This window comes from Carya illinoinensis, chromosome 3 (genome assembly GCF_018687715.1).
Source record: "Carya illinoinensis cultivar Pawnee chromosome 3, C.illinoinensisPawnee_v1, whole genome shotgun sequence".
NCBI lineage: Eukaryota > Viridiplantae > Streptophyta > Magnoliopsida > Fagales > Juglandaceae > Carya > Carya illinoinensis.
This window is the reverse complement of record NC_056754.1, coordinates 2,915,537-2,932,845: the sequence shown is the minus strand read 5'-3', so window position 1 is coordinate 2,932,845 and position 17,309 is coordinate 2,915,537. Positions and strand designations below refer to the sequence as shown.

The 17,309-nt window shown below is 38.3% G+C and overlaps 3 protein-coding genes across 4 annotated transcripts; 1 reads left to right on the top strand and 2 right to left on the bottom strand.

Moving 5' to 3' along the window:
• Positions 1–230: 230 nt before the first annotated feature.
• LOC122302492 (probable auxin efflux carrier component 8) lies at positions 231–2,935 on the bottom strand. Its single transcript, XM_043113780.1, has 6 exons — positions 2,002–2,935; positions 1,298–1,508; positions 1,096–1,181; positions 840–997; positions 684–760; positions 231–592 (listed from the first exon to the last, which is right to left on the bottom strand). Exons 1-6 carry the CDS (start codon positions 2,507–2,509, stop codon positions 526–528), a joined length of 1,107 nt encoding a protein of 368 aa, XP_042969714.1. The 5' UTR covers positions 2,510–2,935; the 3' UTR covers positions 231–525.
• Positions 2,936–4,650: 1,715 nt separating this feature from the next.
• Positions 4,651–6,938, top strand: LOC122302491 (pectate lyase-like). The gene is made up of 4 exons (XM_043113779.1): positions 4,651–5,023; positions 5,193–5,844; positions 5,955–6,197; positions 6,338–6,938. Exons 1-4 carry the CDS (start codon positions 4,833–4,835, stop codon positions 6,563–6,565), a joined length of 1,314 nt encoding a protein of 437 aa, XP_042969713.1. The 5' UTR covers positions 4,651–4,832; the 3' UTR covers positions 6,566–6,938.
• Positions 6,939–7,519: 581 nt separating this feature from the next.
• On the bottom strand, positions 7,520–16,433 carry LOC122302488 (FACT complex subunit SSRP1). 2 transcript variants are annotated; one of them, XM_043113773.1, is made up of 16 exons: positions 16,275–16,433; positions 13,814–13,999; positions 12,867–12,972; positions 11,758–11,894; positions 11,443–11,526; positions 11,277–11,371; positions 11,048–11,156; positions 10,754–10,840; positions 10,578–10,670; positions 10,170–10,367; positions 9,897–10,042; positions 9,668–9,815; positions 9,004–9,102; positions 8,694–8,876; positions 8,104–8,182; positions 7,520–7,973 (listed from the first exon to the last, which is right to left on the bottom strand). In XM_043113773.1, exons 1-16 carry the CDS (start codon positions 16,326–16,328, stop codon positions 7,846–7,848), a joined length of 1,932 nt encoding a protein of 643 aa, XP_042969707.1. In that variant the 5' UTR covers positions 16,329–16,433; the 3' UTR covers positions 7,520–7,845. The 2 variants fall into 2 exon arrangements, with proteins under 2 accessions (XP_042969707.1, XP_042969708.1); XM_043113774.1 differs by lacking the exon at positions 11,443–11,526.
• Between the last annotated feature and the right edge of the window lie 876 nt (positions 16,434–17,309).

Genomic DNA, 17,309 nt, shown 5'->3' with positions numbered 1-17,309 from the left:
AATAAAAATAAAATTTATTATTAATAAATTAGTTTTTTTATAAATATTATATTTATTTATTATTTTAAAAATAATTACACAATATTTACGTACTCTTGATCTTAATTGTGATGATAATTTCTCGGATACAACTTTTGGTTTTCCACTAATTCATGCATATGCCGTGGTTTATCATGTGATGGTAATTCATGATCAGCGAAGGAAGCATTTTGGAAGTCGACAAAAGAGAATTGCTCACAATTTGTTAATCTCAAATCAATGAGGCTGTAAAATTACAACTACCCGTTACTCACCATGCATTAGCTTGCTAATTTCAATAACAGGTACATTTTATGTGTTCTGGGGATCAAAATCATCCACGTCACATGTCAAAGAAAACTCTCTTCTTTTTTTTTTTCCCAAAAAAATGGTTAATACTTCTGCAATCTGCAGTCCATCTTTCGCAATTGATCGTTTCCTGGTTTAGAACTATGTCGCAGCAATTCCCGGTTATAGAGTTATGTTGCATCTGTCTTAGCAGCATTTTTACAATGCTAGAAGGAAGTAGTAGGCTAAAGCTATTGGCATGGAAATTATTATGCCAAAAATTACCCTGAAACAAGAACAAGATTCAGATATCTCAGATTCTTAGTTAAAAACCATATGCAGAATTTAACTTTGATATGGGGTGAATCACTAATTACCCGGTGCTCAATATGTCGGGATGTACGTTATACTCTTTGGCAAAAACAAATGGAACAATTCCTTGAGGAAGTGCTGCCTGCAGCATTAGAGAAAATTTTGTAACCCTCCTTGGCTGATTGTACTGATCGATCGAGAGTAAAACATAATGTAAGTACCTGCACAATAGCCTCTCTAAGGACTTTGCCCCTTAGTCCAACGGCAGTTGACGGCACTGCCATTAGGGCAGGCCCCACCAAGAACTTCATTCCCATTGCTACCAATGCCAGTCGGGTTCCACATGGTATTATGCTAGCACGTGATGCCATGAAAAGACCTGTTAAGTAATCCAATTGAAGAAGTTAAAAAACGATTCTTTACAGGTCTTTCTTAAAATTTGTATGGCACATAATCGCATCACGTGTTTTCTCATACCTAAGCTGAACATTGCCATGCCAAGTCCCCCATTTGAAATTATGAGTATCGATTGCTTAACAATATCTGGCATTTTTACTCCCCACCTGCAAAAAATGTCAACCGCATTACCCTTTTTATGAATTAAAGATGTTGACAACAATCTGTCTCGCTTGGAAACTGTAATGAGAATTATGTCTTTGTAAGGCCCTGCAAAGCTTACTTGAAGTGTATGCTGGCCCAAATGAGACCTGTTAAAGTTGCATGTGTATTGGGGTTTCTAAAAAGCTTCTTCCCCACTGTCAACAGAATGAGCATAGTTTTGGTTTTCGTTGTTGTTCTGGTTCTTGCTTCCTCCTCTTCCTCATCTTCTTCCTCTTTCTCTTCCTCTTCCTCCTCTTTTGTTTGTGCTTCCTGGGGGGCTTCTGTATCAACTTTACACAGCAACAAACCCACTTTTTACTAACGTAAATGCATAAAAGCAAAAGTGAAAACCACAAATGATCTTAATTTTCATTTGGTTCTATGCCAGATACTAACCCGATGTATGGACAATATCATCACAATCATGAACTCACAGGCTACTCTATTGTAGTACCATGACATACACTTGTTGATTTTATAGGAGTATTTCACAGAAAACCCTTCTAGGAGATTCTAATCTGTACACATTCAATTGAAGAGGGTTTAACTGGAGAGAAGAAACAAAGAAAACCGGAACTTAAAAAGGGCCAAGGAAGTTGATTTATCTTAGGTGTCTATAGTTTACTAGACTTGATTGAAAACGGCTCATCCATTCACATTTAGGGAATTCAAATTGGAATTCGAGAAAGAAGGGTTCATACTATTGAAGTTATTTATGTCCTATGTAAGTGATGCTGTGAATCACTAATCACTATCCTTCAATTGCAAATTCTGAATTCCTACCTGGGGCTTCTAATGCTGGTGTTACAGGGGCTGCCTTTGCGGCACTGAGCTCAAACAGAAATAACAATATGTTGTACCAAATCAGGCTTTGTAAGACAATTATCTGGGAAAGGAGTGTAGGTGCTTCTTCCCCATACATGGCTTTCAATAGTGGAATTCCCAGGATCAGAGTGTTAGGCAGTGTTGACAGAGAGATGCCAGTTATGATCCAATTCAAGTCTCCTCGGGAGCTGACTTTAGTAATTGCTGTCAATACCAGAAAGGCAAGTAGCTTCTGCAATATGTCGGCGAATATGAGTTGAAGGTTCATTTTGTAGGGGTTGTTGGCAGAGATCACTTGAAACGATAATAGAGGAATTGAGTATTTTGCCACAAACTTGTTTATCCCTGCACATTGATCTGGAGTGAAAAGCTTCCACCATTTCACAGAGATGTAGGCTACTATCATGACAACATATAATGGAACTGCTGCTGCCACAACATGATAAACATCAGATGGAGAAATCATTATGGTACCAGGTCTGTTGTAGGATTGAAAAAATCTCTCTTGGAACTGAATTATGGGTGATATGGCAATTTTTTGTTCTCTTGGATGCTTTGTCAAACCATGAAAACTAATGTGGGAATTCCTGTTTTAGTTTAAGCTTCCTCAGAAGTTCTCTTATTTCCGAGAACGCCCTTGAGTTGTCAATGTTTGTGTCAGGATGCGAACATAGTTATTGCCTTTTTACATAGATTACTTTAAATTGTTGCGTATGCTTTGTGATGTATTCTAATGTACTTTTGGTATATATTTCTTTGCCTGTTCTGATTGTTAAGTCTCACTGGTGGACATAGTTTCGAATATAAATATCAGGGCATTTTTGTCATCGTAAGTCAAAAGGTTGATTCCATATTCATATGTTCTCGTTCTTTCGGTTCAGTGGTGGTTCTTTAGGCAAAAGAGAAATCTATAGGCTGACAACGTAGCTATAAACCTTACCCGTTAGGCTTTAGAAATTTTCTTACTTCTAAACACCTTTTGTTTTGGTTTCCCTTGTTTTTTTTTTTTCTTTTATTTCTTTTTTTTTTTTGGTCAAGCAAATAACGGTTTACAAAAGAGGGGTTACGGACTAGGAAGAACTGGAGGGTCTTTCTCAATGCAAAGTGCTTCTTATCCAGGGGAGGATGCGACCCCTTAGCTTCCTTTGTTTTGACCATGCATCATACATGGTGCATACCTCTGTCGTACATAGTATTAGTTCAAGAGCATGCAAAGTTCTTTCAGTCTGCATACATTTTCTGAAGAACACAAGTGTGAATGACCAATACCTACTCCCCCCCTCCCCCTCCTCTTTCTCCTCCCTCCTTCCCCTTTTCTTGATTATACTGGATAGTTTGTATCGACCGAGGTATTTTAACTTTAATTTTTTTTTTTTTTTGGGGGGGGGGGGGGGGGGGGGGGGGGGTGGTTGTTTGGAAATTATCGGGAGGAATAAAGAGTGAATTGCAATAGAAGTAATCAAAGAACTGAGTTATAACAGTGATAAGGAAGATTTTTTGCAGATGTTTGTCAAAAGTATGAGAATAAGTGTTCTTGGGAATTTGCTTTTTAAAATGTGAGATTTTACCCAAAAAAACCTAGTGCTTCTTCACTTTCTCCTAACCCCGCCTTACATAAGACCAATAATCCCATCTAACCAAAACATTCAATGCCACCGATCAACATAAGACAAACATATGTCAATGATTGTTTTTCCAAAGGATGATGAGTCCTTTCCAGAAACTTAGTGCTTTACTTAATTTCTTCCATCCGTCTTCTCATGTGAGACCAAATAATCCAATCTAGCCGATATGTTCAATGTCACCGACCGTCAAAAGACAAACATAATGTCCAGATTGCTTTCCCAAGCTGGATGACAAATCCTTTCAAAAATGTTAAGTGCTTTACTTTCTTCAAGCAGTCTTCAATGAGAGCAAACAATTCAATCTAGCCGATATATATATATATATACACACAGTGTCACCTATCATCAAAAGACAAACAGTCAACACTGTCCATAATTGTTTTACCAAGCTGGATAATGACAAATCCTTTTAAAATGTGAGCAACAGTTCGAGTAAATCTGCAAGTGACTTCCCATGAATTCCCCCATTTTGCTATTGTGCTTGATAACAGTATGACATATCCCATTTTAGCTTCCACGGGTTTGCTCATGTTGGAATATTAATTATCCCAAATGTTTACAATCAACAAAAGATTAATGCCTATTATTTTTACTAGCAATAAAAAGAAAAAAGCAATATTAATCTGCAGTGCTACATGTCATCATCACACAAGATTGACTAACCAGTTTAGTGCTGTTTTTACATGCAGGGGCTGAATCTCTCGAAGCTAATCAGCTGGCATCATTATCCTCATGATGCATATATTTGCAATGGCTATATTTAGTATAGAGTAACCTCCACTACCACGTTAAAATTCTCGTGCATTCAAAAAAATCTCTGGCCCCAAAGCTCCAGAGCAAAATTGGAGTGGTCATGAGGGGTTGCATGGTGATGAGCCCATTCGCAAATTTAGACAGTCAAACAGTTGGAAGAGGATGGCTCCCCATTGTCTACGCACCTAATTTTAGCTTCCTTGGCTTACTATTTAATCACCCTCCAAATGTGTTTGGTATAAGTTGGACCGAGGCTACGTTGCCAGCTTAAAAACTAGCTGAGCCTTGGTTCGATCGTATCGGTTAGTACTGTGGCAAGGTCTGATCCCGGTGCACCCCAGCCGGCGGACTCAATATTCCTAGACCTTGGCCATTTACTGACGCAAAGCAAAAAAAAGATTACATACAGAAATGGAGGCAACTAAGTTAAGGCTCGTTTTCTTCGTTTCCTTGGCTGTGTTAATTCCAAGCCTCCAGGCCAACATTGATGAATTTGACGAGTTTTGGAAGAAACGAGAAGCGGAATCGAAGAAGGCTGCCCTCGATGCCTATCAACCAAACCCTGAAGTGGTCACCGAGCAATTCAACTCAAAAGTTAACGAGTAAATCCGATAACTATATATTCTATTTAAAATAGTATTTTAATTAACGCAAATAAAGTTTTAATAATCTTAAGATGATGCAAATATATATATAAATCTAGAAGATGTATACAACTAATAGTATCTATCCGAATGATTTATTTATTGTTACAATTTGTGGTACATGCAGGGTCTTGGACGGGACAAACAGCTCAAGGAGGCACCTAGGGAAATACAGAGGCCCATGCATGGCCACAAACCCAATTGATCGATGCTGGCGGTGCCGGAAAAACTGGGCTGAGAAACGCAAGAGGTTGGCGAAATGCGTCCTTGGATTCGGCCGCAAGACAACCGGAGGCCTGCGCGGCAAATACTACGTTGTGACCGATTCCTCAGATAACAACGTGATGGAACCAAAGCCAGGTACTCTCCGACACGCCGTGATCCAGAAGGAGCCCCTGTGGATCATATTCGAACGCAGCATGATCATCAAGCTGTCCCAGGAGCTGTTGATGACCTCTGACAAGACAATCGACGCCCGTGGCGCCAACGTCCACATTGCCTTTGGTGCTGGCATTTCTATATTTCTTGTCAACAACGTGATTATTCATGGTCTTCACATACATGACATTGTTGCCTCCGGAGGTGGAATGATTAGAGACTCTGTGGAGCATATTGGGGTTAGGACGAAGAGTGATGGAGATGGGGTTTCTATCTTTGGATCCTCAAACATTTGGCTCGATCATCTTTCCATGTCCAATTGTGCGGATGGTCTTATTGACGCCATTCAGGGGTCCACGGCCATCACCATCTCAAACGGCCATTTCACCCGCCATAACGATGTGAGTTTTCTTTTACCTGTTCTTTTTACATTTACATGATATATAGATCATCTTCATGCATGAATATTAGACTGTGATCAAATTAAGTAATATTGTGATGGCGCATGCAGGTGATGTTGTTTGGCGCAAGTGATACCTATGCCGGTGATTCCATAATGCAAATCACGGTGGCTTTCAACCATTTCGGAAGGGGATTGGTGCAGAGGATGCCAAGGTGCAGATGGGGTTTCTTTCATGTTGTTAACAATGACTACACTCACTGGCTTATGTATGCCATTGGAGGTAGTCATAACCCCACCATTATAAGCCAGGGCAACCGCTTCATAGCTCCACCCAACCTTGCAGCAAAGGAGGTATAATCCTAATTTATGGAAATTTTATTTCGCGTAATGGACGCTAATAAAGTAGCTACCCATATCAATATAAGAATATGTACGTACATTTCCGAATTCCAAGCAACACTACTACTGAATGTTTCTTTTGGATGTTAAAGGTGACCAAGAGGGACTATAACGCCCCTGAGAGCGAATGGAAGAGCTGGACGTGGAGATCAGAAGGAGATCTTATGATGAATGGAGCATTCTTTGTTCAGTCAGGAAACCCTAGCAAGAACAGGAAATTCAACAGGAGGGACTTGATCAAGGCGAAGCCAGGGACATTTGTCACTAGGTTGACACGCTTTTCAGGTTCACTTAACTGCATGCCCGGCCTAAAATGTTAAAAAATGTTTAAAAGAAAGAGTCTATCATGCTATATATGAGCTATAAATGGAGCCTATATTTTAAGAGAATGACTTGCGAAACTTTAAAAGTGTGAACATTTTCATGTGCATGTTTGTTTCAATTGAACGAGAAAAGAGAGCAAAAAGGGGACTGGGAGCCGAGAGAGAGAGAGGTGGGAGTAGGATGATGAGAGGAAGACAAGCGAATGCCAGGACAATTCTATTAGGTCACTTTGTCCAGAGAATTTGTTGGTTTAATTGTCTACTTCATTTATTTATTCAGCTACTTGTACAAGTGAAACATGTTCTGTAAAATATTTCAATGAGCATTTTGAGACAAAACAAGATCAAGGAAATGATGATAAATCCGCAACCTCAGAAATCCCTTTCAGGATTCGAAATAAAACCAACAGGAATCTGATTCTTTTACGATAAAGTGGAACACAGCTCAGATATGGCAATTTGGAGACAAGAACCTAGCAGTCTTGTAGGACATGCTCCAATTTTTTCTTCCTCGCCAGTTTCCCTTGCGCCAAAAGCCTTATTAAGAAAACAATGGTACATTATACCCACAGATCTAAATTGCATTACGACACTGTTCAATAACATAAAACACAAATCCGAAGAGAATAAGGTTGCTCGTGGCTTCATACCTAACTGAAAGATTCATGCCTTAATTTTTTGCATATAGCATCTCCAGTTAAGAAAGAAACTAAGTGACTGTAGAATAGGATCAACTGGCACTTTTCCCTTCAAATGTACGATATCGAAAAGAAGGTTCTTAAATACCAGATGCAGCTTCGTGTGGCTGAGCTGCTTCTGCAAATACATATTTTGGGGGTGCCACAACACCATCTAATTCTGTGTCTAATCGTTGCTGCTCTCTGCATATCTAGTAGGATTAGATGCGACCGTGGTTTTTCTGCCTTGACAGCCTCTTGAACATGCATAATGTAAAACCCAAGAAGCAGAGAGCTTACCAGGATATGACCGAAAACTTTAATGTTCATGCGTGCAGTACAGTGATATGTTTGAAGTATATAGAACTTCTATTCCCAAGAATACTATTTTTTTTATCGGTCTATTCCCAAGGTAACTACTGCAAATGGAGTTCATTACCCCGTTTAGCCAATCAAGGAAAAGGGGGGATGAAAACCTTCTGACCAGATATGGCATAGATACATAGTCAAGGATGTGAAGAATATCCTGCACTAACATTACAGATGAGCTGACTGATATAACATTTGGACAAAAACTGAGGATAACATCCCCCATCAAATCTATGAGCTGTCAGATTCATTCCCAGAATCTATATTCATCGGTTGCTGGTTCTTGTAGCCACTAATTTCCTCCCTGTAACGTTTTTGGTCTTGACGAGCCTTTGCTTCATATGGTTCTTTCTCCTCCGCTGTTTGGCACAAATGGAAAAGTATTTTGACTCAACATGACTAGATAATACAAGCTGTAATCAGAAAATCATATGGAGATAGATCCCGATTAAGTTCAAGAAACAAATGAATTAGTCAAGTCACGTGTACCTGTCATCTTTTTCCACTTATCTCCAAGTGCTCTCCCCACTTCTGTAAACACAATACCAGGGTTGCTTTTCTTGACATTCTGTTACCAGATCGATTAGTGTTAGCAAAAAAAAAACGTGTCTCATGCATACCTATAGTAGTTGCATGCATGAAGAGAAAACATAAAGGACAATTGCAGACTACCTTATGAAAAAACACAGGTAAATCTCTCTATTTTCGCATATTATATTCACATAGATTTCAAAAGTCAGCTCACTGTAAAACTGGCTGATCTTGGGTAACATCACAGGTAAGGACTTAAGAGTCAGGTTCAAGCGAGGATGAAGAATCATATATCAAACATTGAAAATATGCACTAAACGAGAACCCAAATAATTGAACTTATGTCGGAAACATCAATAAAGGCCCTGCATGGGGCATATGTCTTCTAATTGTTAAAGATTTAGAGGAAAAAACCTGCCCCAACTAGGAATAACTTCTCCCCAAGCCCACACAACCAAACTGTCCATGCCAACTAATTATATTTTTTCTTGAGCCTGCTTTATACCATTAAAGACAATACAAGCACCATAATGTAGAACAAAAGTCACCTCTCTTTCCATTTGTGAGAAGAACATGAAACCAGACATTGCCCTCTTTGGTGCATTTGGATCCTTCTTCTTTTTCTGTTTTTTCTTCTTTGAAGCATCTTCATCTCCATCTCTAGATTTCTTCTTAGAAGAAGTTGCCTTGGAAGACATAGTCTCTTTTCTGGATTCCTTTTTCCCAGGCTTCTGAAAATTTGGCACTCATTTGATGTGAGTAAACAAAGAAAGAAAAGAATATACTTATTAACAAGAGTAACTGAAGAACATCTAATGGTAATCCTCCAAAAAGACTACAAAGATAAGAATGTTTTGCCTCTTTCTCATCTCCACTTTCGCTAGCATCAGATTCCTCCTCTCCAGAATCATCAGTTGGAGAACCACCATCATCTTTGTCAATAACAAAATCTTCATCCTGCAAGAAGCCACCATGTTTATACACACTTGTGATAAAGCATACCAAAGACATGCCTAAGCAAAGAGCATACCAAGGTCCAATAATGCATAACCAAGAAGCAGGAACACGAGAGGATAATCATATTTTTTTTTGCAAAAGCACACAAACAACAGATAATAACACTTGAAGAAACATGCAAACCCAATATGTGGGCGAAACAATTGGATCCATAGTACTCAAACAAATGCGAGCAAAGGCTAATGAATGCAAAGACAACAGCACAGATATCCCAGTTACATATGATAGACAATTAGAACATGTGCGGACATATACACATGCACAGAGAGAGAGAGAGAGAGAGAGAGAAGGGGGGGTTACTATAAGAATCAAGATCCCACATATTTCTGCAAGTACCATAAAGGTCAAAATCTAGTAAATGCTGTGAAATAGGGAAATATATATATACTAGAAAAATTTCAGCCATCTTAAATTTATCTGCAGGTTTATATATCTCCCCCTGCCAATAAAAAAAAACCCAGGAAAAAGGAAAATTGAAAAACCAAACCATTAATAGAAGATCTACCTCTTCATCACTCTCATCTCCACCAGCTAGATTCTTAATGCGCTCCAAATGTGGATCAACAGCATCATCTTCTTCATCCTGAAGAACACGTGCAACGCCATCTGTAGTTTGGAAACCTCCCAGGTTCATAATTTTCAAGCCCTTCCCACTGCACAAATAGCCAAAATGTGAAAATTTGAAGATGGCCTTAAGATTCTATCAATTAAATGATAAGATAAATTTAAGTGACCTGATGAAGTCAAAAAGATTATGGTATTCGTTCCTCTGGATGTTACGAAAAAGATGTTCTTGCTCGGTTTTCAGTCTTATAAGAAGATCAAAGTAATGCATATTTGAGCCACCAGCAGCATGCCTCTCGAATTCCACATACTCGATCTTTTTTTTTTTTGATCGGGAAACAAGATTTTATTGATCATAAGAAATATGAACAAGGTCAGTCTCCAAGTTATGTCCATCACACAATCAAATCAATGATTGGTCAGCACAAGTTAAACGAACAGACCTCTTCATGAAGAATAAGCGTAGGAGGTTTCGGTAGAAAGAAGAAACTCTTTTCAAGTGGATACAGGACTCCATCTTCAGCCTTCAATGATGACTTCACCGCATAACCATCTTGACAGCTACGAAATTTTCCTGGTTTAGTAACTTTGGAACCAGACAAGCCACGCAATATTGTGGTGAACACTTCATGAATGAGTCCCTATTTGTTTAAACCAAGCCATCAGAGAAGCTCATGTGAATCCAGCAAGCCCAGGTGCAAAAAACTCAATCAAAACTACTAAATATACAACTAATTTTTTTTTTTTTTTTTTTTTTTACCCAAATACACAAAATAACCAAAAACAAACAGTGCCTAATGAGCTAATAATAAGTTAAAGAAAAAAAAAAGAGAGAGAGAGGAATAAAGTACCTTATAAGATGGTTCTAACTTGTCTTTATATTTGGTGTTCAAAAGATCTTCACTTATTGACAGGGCGTTATCGACTACATAGTCAGTTTCAAACTGTGCAATAATGAAGATGAGCAAATAAGTGGATGATAGCAATAACAGGAAACCCATAGTGATGCAGTGAACCTGACAAATACCTGCAACACTATGTGTGGGTACAAAGTTTGCCCTTTACGGATTGGTGGATCAAGGGTAACAACAACGAATGTATGTGGCTGGTTAGACTGCATAAACACAACTAGCAAATATAAGCTTTGACAGATAACATTAAAGAAAAGAGAACCAATCCATCGGTTGAAGGAAATCATAAAAAGCATGATTTGAATGCATTGATCACTCTCATAATAATCTCCAAATCCTTTGCAGAAAGAAAGAAAATGTGCATTCAAACATTCTAATCAGTTCTCATAAAATAATTTCCATAAGAGAACCTTAGGAAGCAAAAACAGACGAACAACACTGCTGTATTGAATCTTGAAATCATTAGCCTGTCCTTGAAGTCGTAAGAATGATAGATGAAGTTCAACATTGTATCGCCCCCTGCAAATTAGCCATATATAAGGCAAGGAAATAAAACTGAAGAGCATACTAAAAAATTTGGCATGTACATAGAAGTGAATGGATACTGAATGAGATATGTCCGTTTGCCAAAGTAGCTACCTAGGTGTGAGGATTGCAATGCCCTCAAAGGTAACCACAGCTTCTTCACCTCCAGCACCAACATCTGCCATTGACATTATTTTTTCACGGAAAACCTAACAGAAAAAGACCCCAGTTAACAATCCTAAGCAAACCACCCAATTTTATTACAGAAAAAGAAGCACACCTGAGCAGGAGGACGATTCTCATCACCAACAAATTGGGTGTTGGAATTAGGTATGTGAAAACTTATTTCCATCAATGAATCTTTCTGTGACAATAACATAAAATTGCCCAGAAACATTTAATATACAATCAAACAAGAAATCTAAAATTAAAGCATTATTGCTATGTTGTCTAATATTATGGTAAAAAGAAAAGACAATCTTTGGGACCAAAGTAAAGCTTAAATTTGAATGGATAGCGATGTCTTCATGAACATCAAATTAGTGAATGCTGAACTCAGACAATGAATGTAAGAACAAAATATAACCCCACGAACCTCATTAGCTCCAGTTGTATCATCCACATGGAATTCTAAGATTACATCATTTTTCCCTTGAAGCTGAGTTTGTGAGACATCAGCCAGAGATACCTCAAATGCTTGCTTTGAACCAACCAAAAAACTCAGTGTATTACCTAAAAATGGTGGAAGAGAAGGGCAAAAATTATTTAATCAAGGCAGCCCGGTAGCCTAACTAGAGATGCAATCATACATACGATAATCAACATATTTTTAATTAGCCAGATAAGATGACTGTATTCTCTTTCTATTGCACTCTGCTTGCTAGCTTGGAGATGCTGCAGGATTGCATACAAGAGAAGGGTTCTGAGATTTTTTAGAACATCATGGGGCCACCACAAAATTTAACGTAAGAAGCTGGGAATTCTAGCTAACTATGAATAATTTATCCCATGTACTGGGTCTATGCCTTTTTCTACTAATAAAGTTTTGCTTTTTCTCATTAAAAAAAAAAACCAAAAACAAAAACAAAAACTTATTGGATGTATCACAAGATTGTAAATGCATCACATTTTTTTTACAAGTAAAATAACGTTATTAAAACTAGTAAATAGGCATAGCCCAAGTACACTTGCAAATTGCAAATGCATCACATTTTAATTAACAAGATTGCACACGTGAGGTTTTAATTTTCTAGAAATACATCAGGGAGCAGCCTAACGATCAGGGCGGATAGTAGAATCAGACAGCCTGGGTTCAATTTCGTACAAGGAGTTCCCCTAGATTAGCTAACATACAGCTTTAGCAGGGGCTCATGTGCTTTACTCTCTAGGGGGCGATCCGAAGGGCTTTGCCTTGTTGAGATTCCACATCAATAAAAAAAAATCTAGATAAGTCTTTAAGCTAGCTTACAAAAAATAAATAGGAAATTATCTCTAAAATAGGGAAATGCTCTTCAAGTTTATCACTCAAAGAAAAACCAGATACATTAACAAAAGAAAATTCTTGCAAGTCATATCAAAGGCAACATAACACAAAATGATCAATATATACCTGAGGAAAATTACAAGTGAACATTGGAAAGCATCATATCAGATAGAGAAACTCGATTTAAATCAACAACTTGAATGGAAAATAATGCAACTGACCGTTTAAATCAACTTCTCCCCAATTACGCCCACTGACAGAAAGTTGCTTCTCCTCTGGTGTTATACCACAAGTGTTTTCAAAAAAATTGGTCAAACTAGTGACATCCTATAGGCAAAGCACAAAAGAGAAAAATAAGGATTAGCTACTTCTAAACATTTTTTTTTATAAGCAGTGAAAATTTTATTGAAGGCACGGAGGGGTGGAACCAAGTACATAGGAAGCATAAAAAAGTGTACAAACGACCAGCAAGATAATCCAAACACTTCAAAGCATGATCGTTTGGATGTTGAGTTGGTCTCTTCTCACCTCATCTCATCTCAACATCCAAACACCACTTAAATACAAATACTTTTCAATTTCAAATCTTAACTTTTCATCTAATCATTACCTAATCATTACAACTTTCCCAAACTTCCAAATAGAATATAAAAAAATCAAAATTTTCAAATCCTAAAACAAAAATAATATTCTAATAATATTTTAACTGTATAATATTTTTATTCAACTTTTTCTCTCTCCTTTCCCAAAACCCGGTAAAACATCTTAACTCAAATCATTTCACTACTATTCACAAACTATTTCATTGCAATTCATAGATTTCTCATCTCATCTCATTTTATCTCAACATCCAAATGATGCCTAGATATTCCCGCATTATAGTCATATGAAACAGCCATTGACATGCAGCATATGCACTGAACAGGAAACCGATTAATCAGCTAGTTTTTTTATCTGTCAATAAGAATTTTATTGATGATAATAGGCATAGCCCAAGTATGCAGGACATATTATATACAAAAGCGATACCTAGTTATAAACCAATCCTTTATAGCATTCACTGAAAATTGGTTACAGAATACATTGATGCTAATTCAACAACTTCTACGTGCATGTGCACGTATGTGTGGGTGTCAGAGAGAGAGAGAGAGAGAGAGAAGATAATAACCTGGTCTCGGAACCCAGTGAACTTATAGAATAATCCATCTTTGATTCGGACACCAAGTTGATTTGTCCTTGGGACCTTCATCCATGTCACCCCCATGATGTCAGCTTTATCAACCTCAATTGCCTTACCGCCTCCTTGTTTCTTCCATAAAATCCCTCCTGAATATATCTTAAGCTGCCCTGGATTCTGGATTCCAAATACAATTAAATGGGACATATGGTATAAAATACACTTTTTTTTTTGTTTTGGGGGGGGGGGGGGGGGGTGGAATTTAACAAAGTGTAGACTTGTTCAAGCTAGAATAATTGAGTTTTACAGAATGAAATAAACTGAAGCTTTCATAAGTTGTAACAGAAAGAGGGGCGCAATCAGAAACTGAACAAGCTTCGTAAGTATTTTCTGACTAGGATTAACCGCTCTTAAAACACAGCATACAAAAGTATGTAAAATTTCCTGCCTTTAATAACCAATAATTTTTAACAAACTCCAAAAAGCTGAATCAATTACTATAAAGTGGCCTGGAGACTATGCAGAGCACGCAAGGTCAGAACCAGCAGCAGGAGTCTGACTATGGCAATATGGCTGAAAGAGAGACGCTCAGTACATTAAAGGAGATGAAAAACCAACTTTTCGAGTTGGAGGCATCGGTTGCTTTTTCATCTACGAAAATAGACTTGCTTTCAGCTGGAGGTAACAAGGCTGTAAGGCCCGATAAGAGGGAGTCCAAGATAGGCTCGAATCTGTTAAAATCAGATAAAGGAAAATAGAAAGTCGGGTTCAGCCCAGACCCTATAACCAGATCCAGAAGAGTAGGTCTGCCAAAGTGGCACAGATTGGATCGTCAGGGAGTGACGCATCTCCAGTTCTCGCTGACGAAACATTGGCACCCACTTCGAAGGTGAAGGCAATTTGTGGGTTTGCTGCCAACCCAAAACCTCCAATGGTGACCATGACCTCACCACTCATGATAGAGAGAACCAATTTGTCGGTATCTCTTCATGCATCTTGTGATAGTAACAAGGGTGTTGTTGAGGAGATACAACATTTGAAAGCAAGGGATGGTGTGGAGGAAATTTTGGACTTGTCGTTGATGCCTTGCGAAGAGGAATGTTTAGGGCCCGGTGTACAGTTGGGAGTTGAGTCTGGGGAAAATGTTATCCCCTTCATATCTCTTCCTCCATTAGCTGGTTCATCATCGAATTGGGTTTTGCAAAAGGTTAACGAAATACAACAGTTTGTGGGGATTACATGTGGAGGATTTGACGACCAATTCACAGCATTACTCACTGCTATTGAGGTGGGTCACTTACTTGAAACGAAATCAAGATTTAAGAAGAGCAGAGAGTTAAAGCGTGTTACTTGGACAATCAACTACGACATTAAGGGAGGCAGTTCAAGTCGGGAAGACTAAATGGAGAGCAGGAGTGTAGGTAGGGTGTAGTATTAGTTCGGGTTTAGCATGTAGAATGTAACTTCTAAGGGAGTTTAGGGGGTGTCTTAGTTTTGTGGAAACAAGGGGTTGGGGTAGTTATAGTGATTTCCTTTGCTATGGGGAGGAGCGTTTTCTCCTAGCTTGGTGTATATTGGATGGACTTACTGATCATTAGAGGTACTTTATTATGGGCTAGGTGTTCTCTGTTGTATACACCCAATGTACTTGTTTACGCCTATCGATATTAATACATTTTTACTTAGAAAAAAAATACTATAAAATTTGTGAGGTGTGATCGCTTAGGGTTTCAGATAAAACAAGGTTATAAGATTTCGTTTCTAATTCCAAATTACAAGTAATCAAACAGTTTAAAACCCAATTCGTCAAATAAATTGGACAAGGAAAAGGTATGCAGCGAATTACGTTTCTTAATTGAAGACGTAGAGAAAGAACTATGATAAGATTCGGAAGTCCGTTGTTTTTATTGCAATTTCACATTTAAAAAGAGAGAGAGAGAGAGAGAGAGAGAGAGAGAGAGAGAGCTTATGAAGAAGTTTCCAGCAATGTAATTTTAAAATAAGGGTTTCTAAAAGAAGGATCCGCAGTCACAATAGTCAGTTCTACCCCCACCCAAAGGGCCCAAAACCACCACCACCACAACTAGCACCCAGCAAAGACCAAAATCAAATCCTTGGGATCAAAACCGAAAAAAAAAAATAGAAAACGCGAAATTAGGGTTCCAGGAACACCAAACTGTAGCATCCCAGATTAATAAAATCCTGAATCATCATCCCGACTCCTCCCACTATCAGCGTAAATGAAGCACCAAACTAAAGATAGTTTGTTCTATTCGACAAGGAACCAGGGCGCATAAAATTAGGGTTCTGAAATAGCATCGAGAAAGAGCGCCATATCGAAGAAGGAAACCCCACAGATTAAGCTCAAGTACATGAATCAAGATGAATGGCAGTGAGCCACAGAGAGAGAGAGAGAGAGAGAGAGAGAGAGAGAGAGAGAGAGAGAACTCACAGTGCCTCCACGGCCTCCGAGAGAGATATTGTTGAAGAGGTGGCCGTCGGTCATGACTGAAAATCGAAAGAGAAGCGAGCTGCAGAAATGCAAAAAGAGTTCGAGTGTCGAAGAGAGAGAGAGTCTCCTGTCAGAAAATGAGAGAGGGAGAAGGGGAATTTATGATTATATAGAGGTCGAGAACGGTGCGTATCGCTATGACGCAGTTAAAGATTGTGGCGCGAATGAGGGTATGATTAGCTGCGGGCGTATCTACTTCAGTATACCAAATATTCACATTTCGCTTGAAATTAATAACTGTACAAAAGTATAGATTATATTGTATTTTTTAAAACTATTAGATATGACATCTTCATATTCATTAAGTAAATCTGCTCTATTTCATCTTAAAATTTATATTTCTATCCAAATTGATGAGCCCAAACAATGGCCCATATTGTGCCCCAAAAAGCCCATGATTTTAAGATGGAATGAAATAGGAAACCGGCAGACATCACAGAAGAAATAGAAAACCCGAAAGAGGCCCACATCGGCCCCAAAGCATTACAAAAGAAATAGAACACCCGAAGTAGGTCACCCATTAGAATAGAACCTATGTTAAACATACTACATGGACCCAATTCCATGCCACTAATGTCATATCACGCAACCCTGGTGGTGGCTGGCGCAATGGTTGATAGAACAGGATGCAAGAATATTCATTATAGCAGCGAATTCTATAGAAATCATCGACATATTGATCAAAAGAGCTGACTCTCTCCTACACTGCAATGGCAACCTTCAAAGACCAGACAAAAGTAAACTAAACAAGGCGAGGAATCCAAGAACTTGATTGATGTGCATGTGTTACCAAGTTGTCGTGTAACTGTAGTCTGTAAGTTCACCTTCGATCCATTCTGTCCAGAGAAACAACAGAGCAAAGACACTATGGAGTATTTTCCATGGTCTTCTAATTTTCCTGAAACTTCCATCATCTCATTTATTTCTTTTTTTTTTTTTTAATATGTTTGTTTTCAAGTGGGTTTTTAGCGCGGG

Bases quoted from the DNA above. Each gene is read 5' to 3' on its own strand.
- LOC122302492 (XM_043113780.1), bottom strand. From the start codon at position 2,509: ATGATTTCTCCATCTGATGTTTATCATGTTGTGGCAGCAGCAGTTCCA. The intron at 761-839 runs GTACTTACATTA...CTAATGCTGCAG, and splicing joins TTAGAGAGGCTATTGTGCAG to GCAGCACTTCCTCAAGGAAT. The intron at 593-683 runs GTAATTAGTGAT...TTCTTGTTTCAG, and splicing joins CCCGACATATTGAGCACCGG to GGTAATTTTTGGCATAATAA.
- LOC122302491 (XM_043113779.1), top strand. From the start codon at position 4,833: ATGGAGGCAACTAAGTTAAGGCTCGTTTTCTTCGTTTCCTTGGCTGTG. The intron at 5,845-5,954 runs GTGAGTTTTCTT...TGGCGCATGCAG, and splicing joins ATTTCACCCGCCATAACGAT to GTGATGTTGTTTGGCGCAAG. The intron at 6,198-6,337 runs GTATAATCCTAA...TGGATGTTAAAG, and splicing joins CCAACCTTGCAGCAAAGGAG to GTGACCAAGAGGGACTATAA.
- LOC122302488 (XM_043113773.1), bottom strand. From the start codon at position 16,328: ATGACCGACGGCCACCTCTTCAACAATATCTCTCTCGGAGGCCGTGGA. The intron at 11,157-11,276 runs GTAGCTACTTTG...GCTAATTTGCAG, and splicing joins ATTGCAATCCTCACACCTAG to GGGGCGATACAATGTTGAAC. The intron at 10,043-10,169 runs GTCTGTTCGTTT...AAAAAAAAAAAG, and splicing joins CGCTTATTCTTCATGAAGAG to ATCGAGTATGTGGAATTCGA.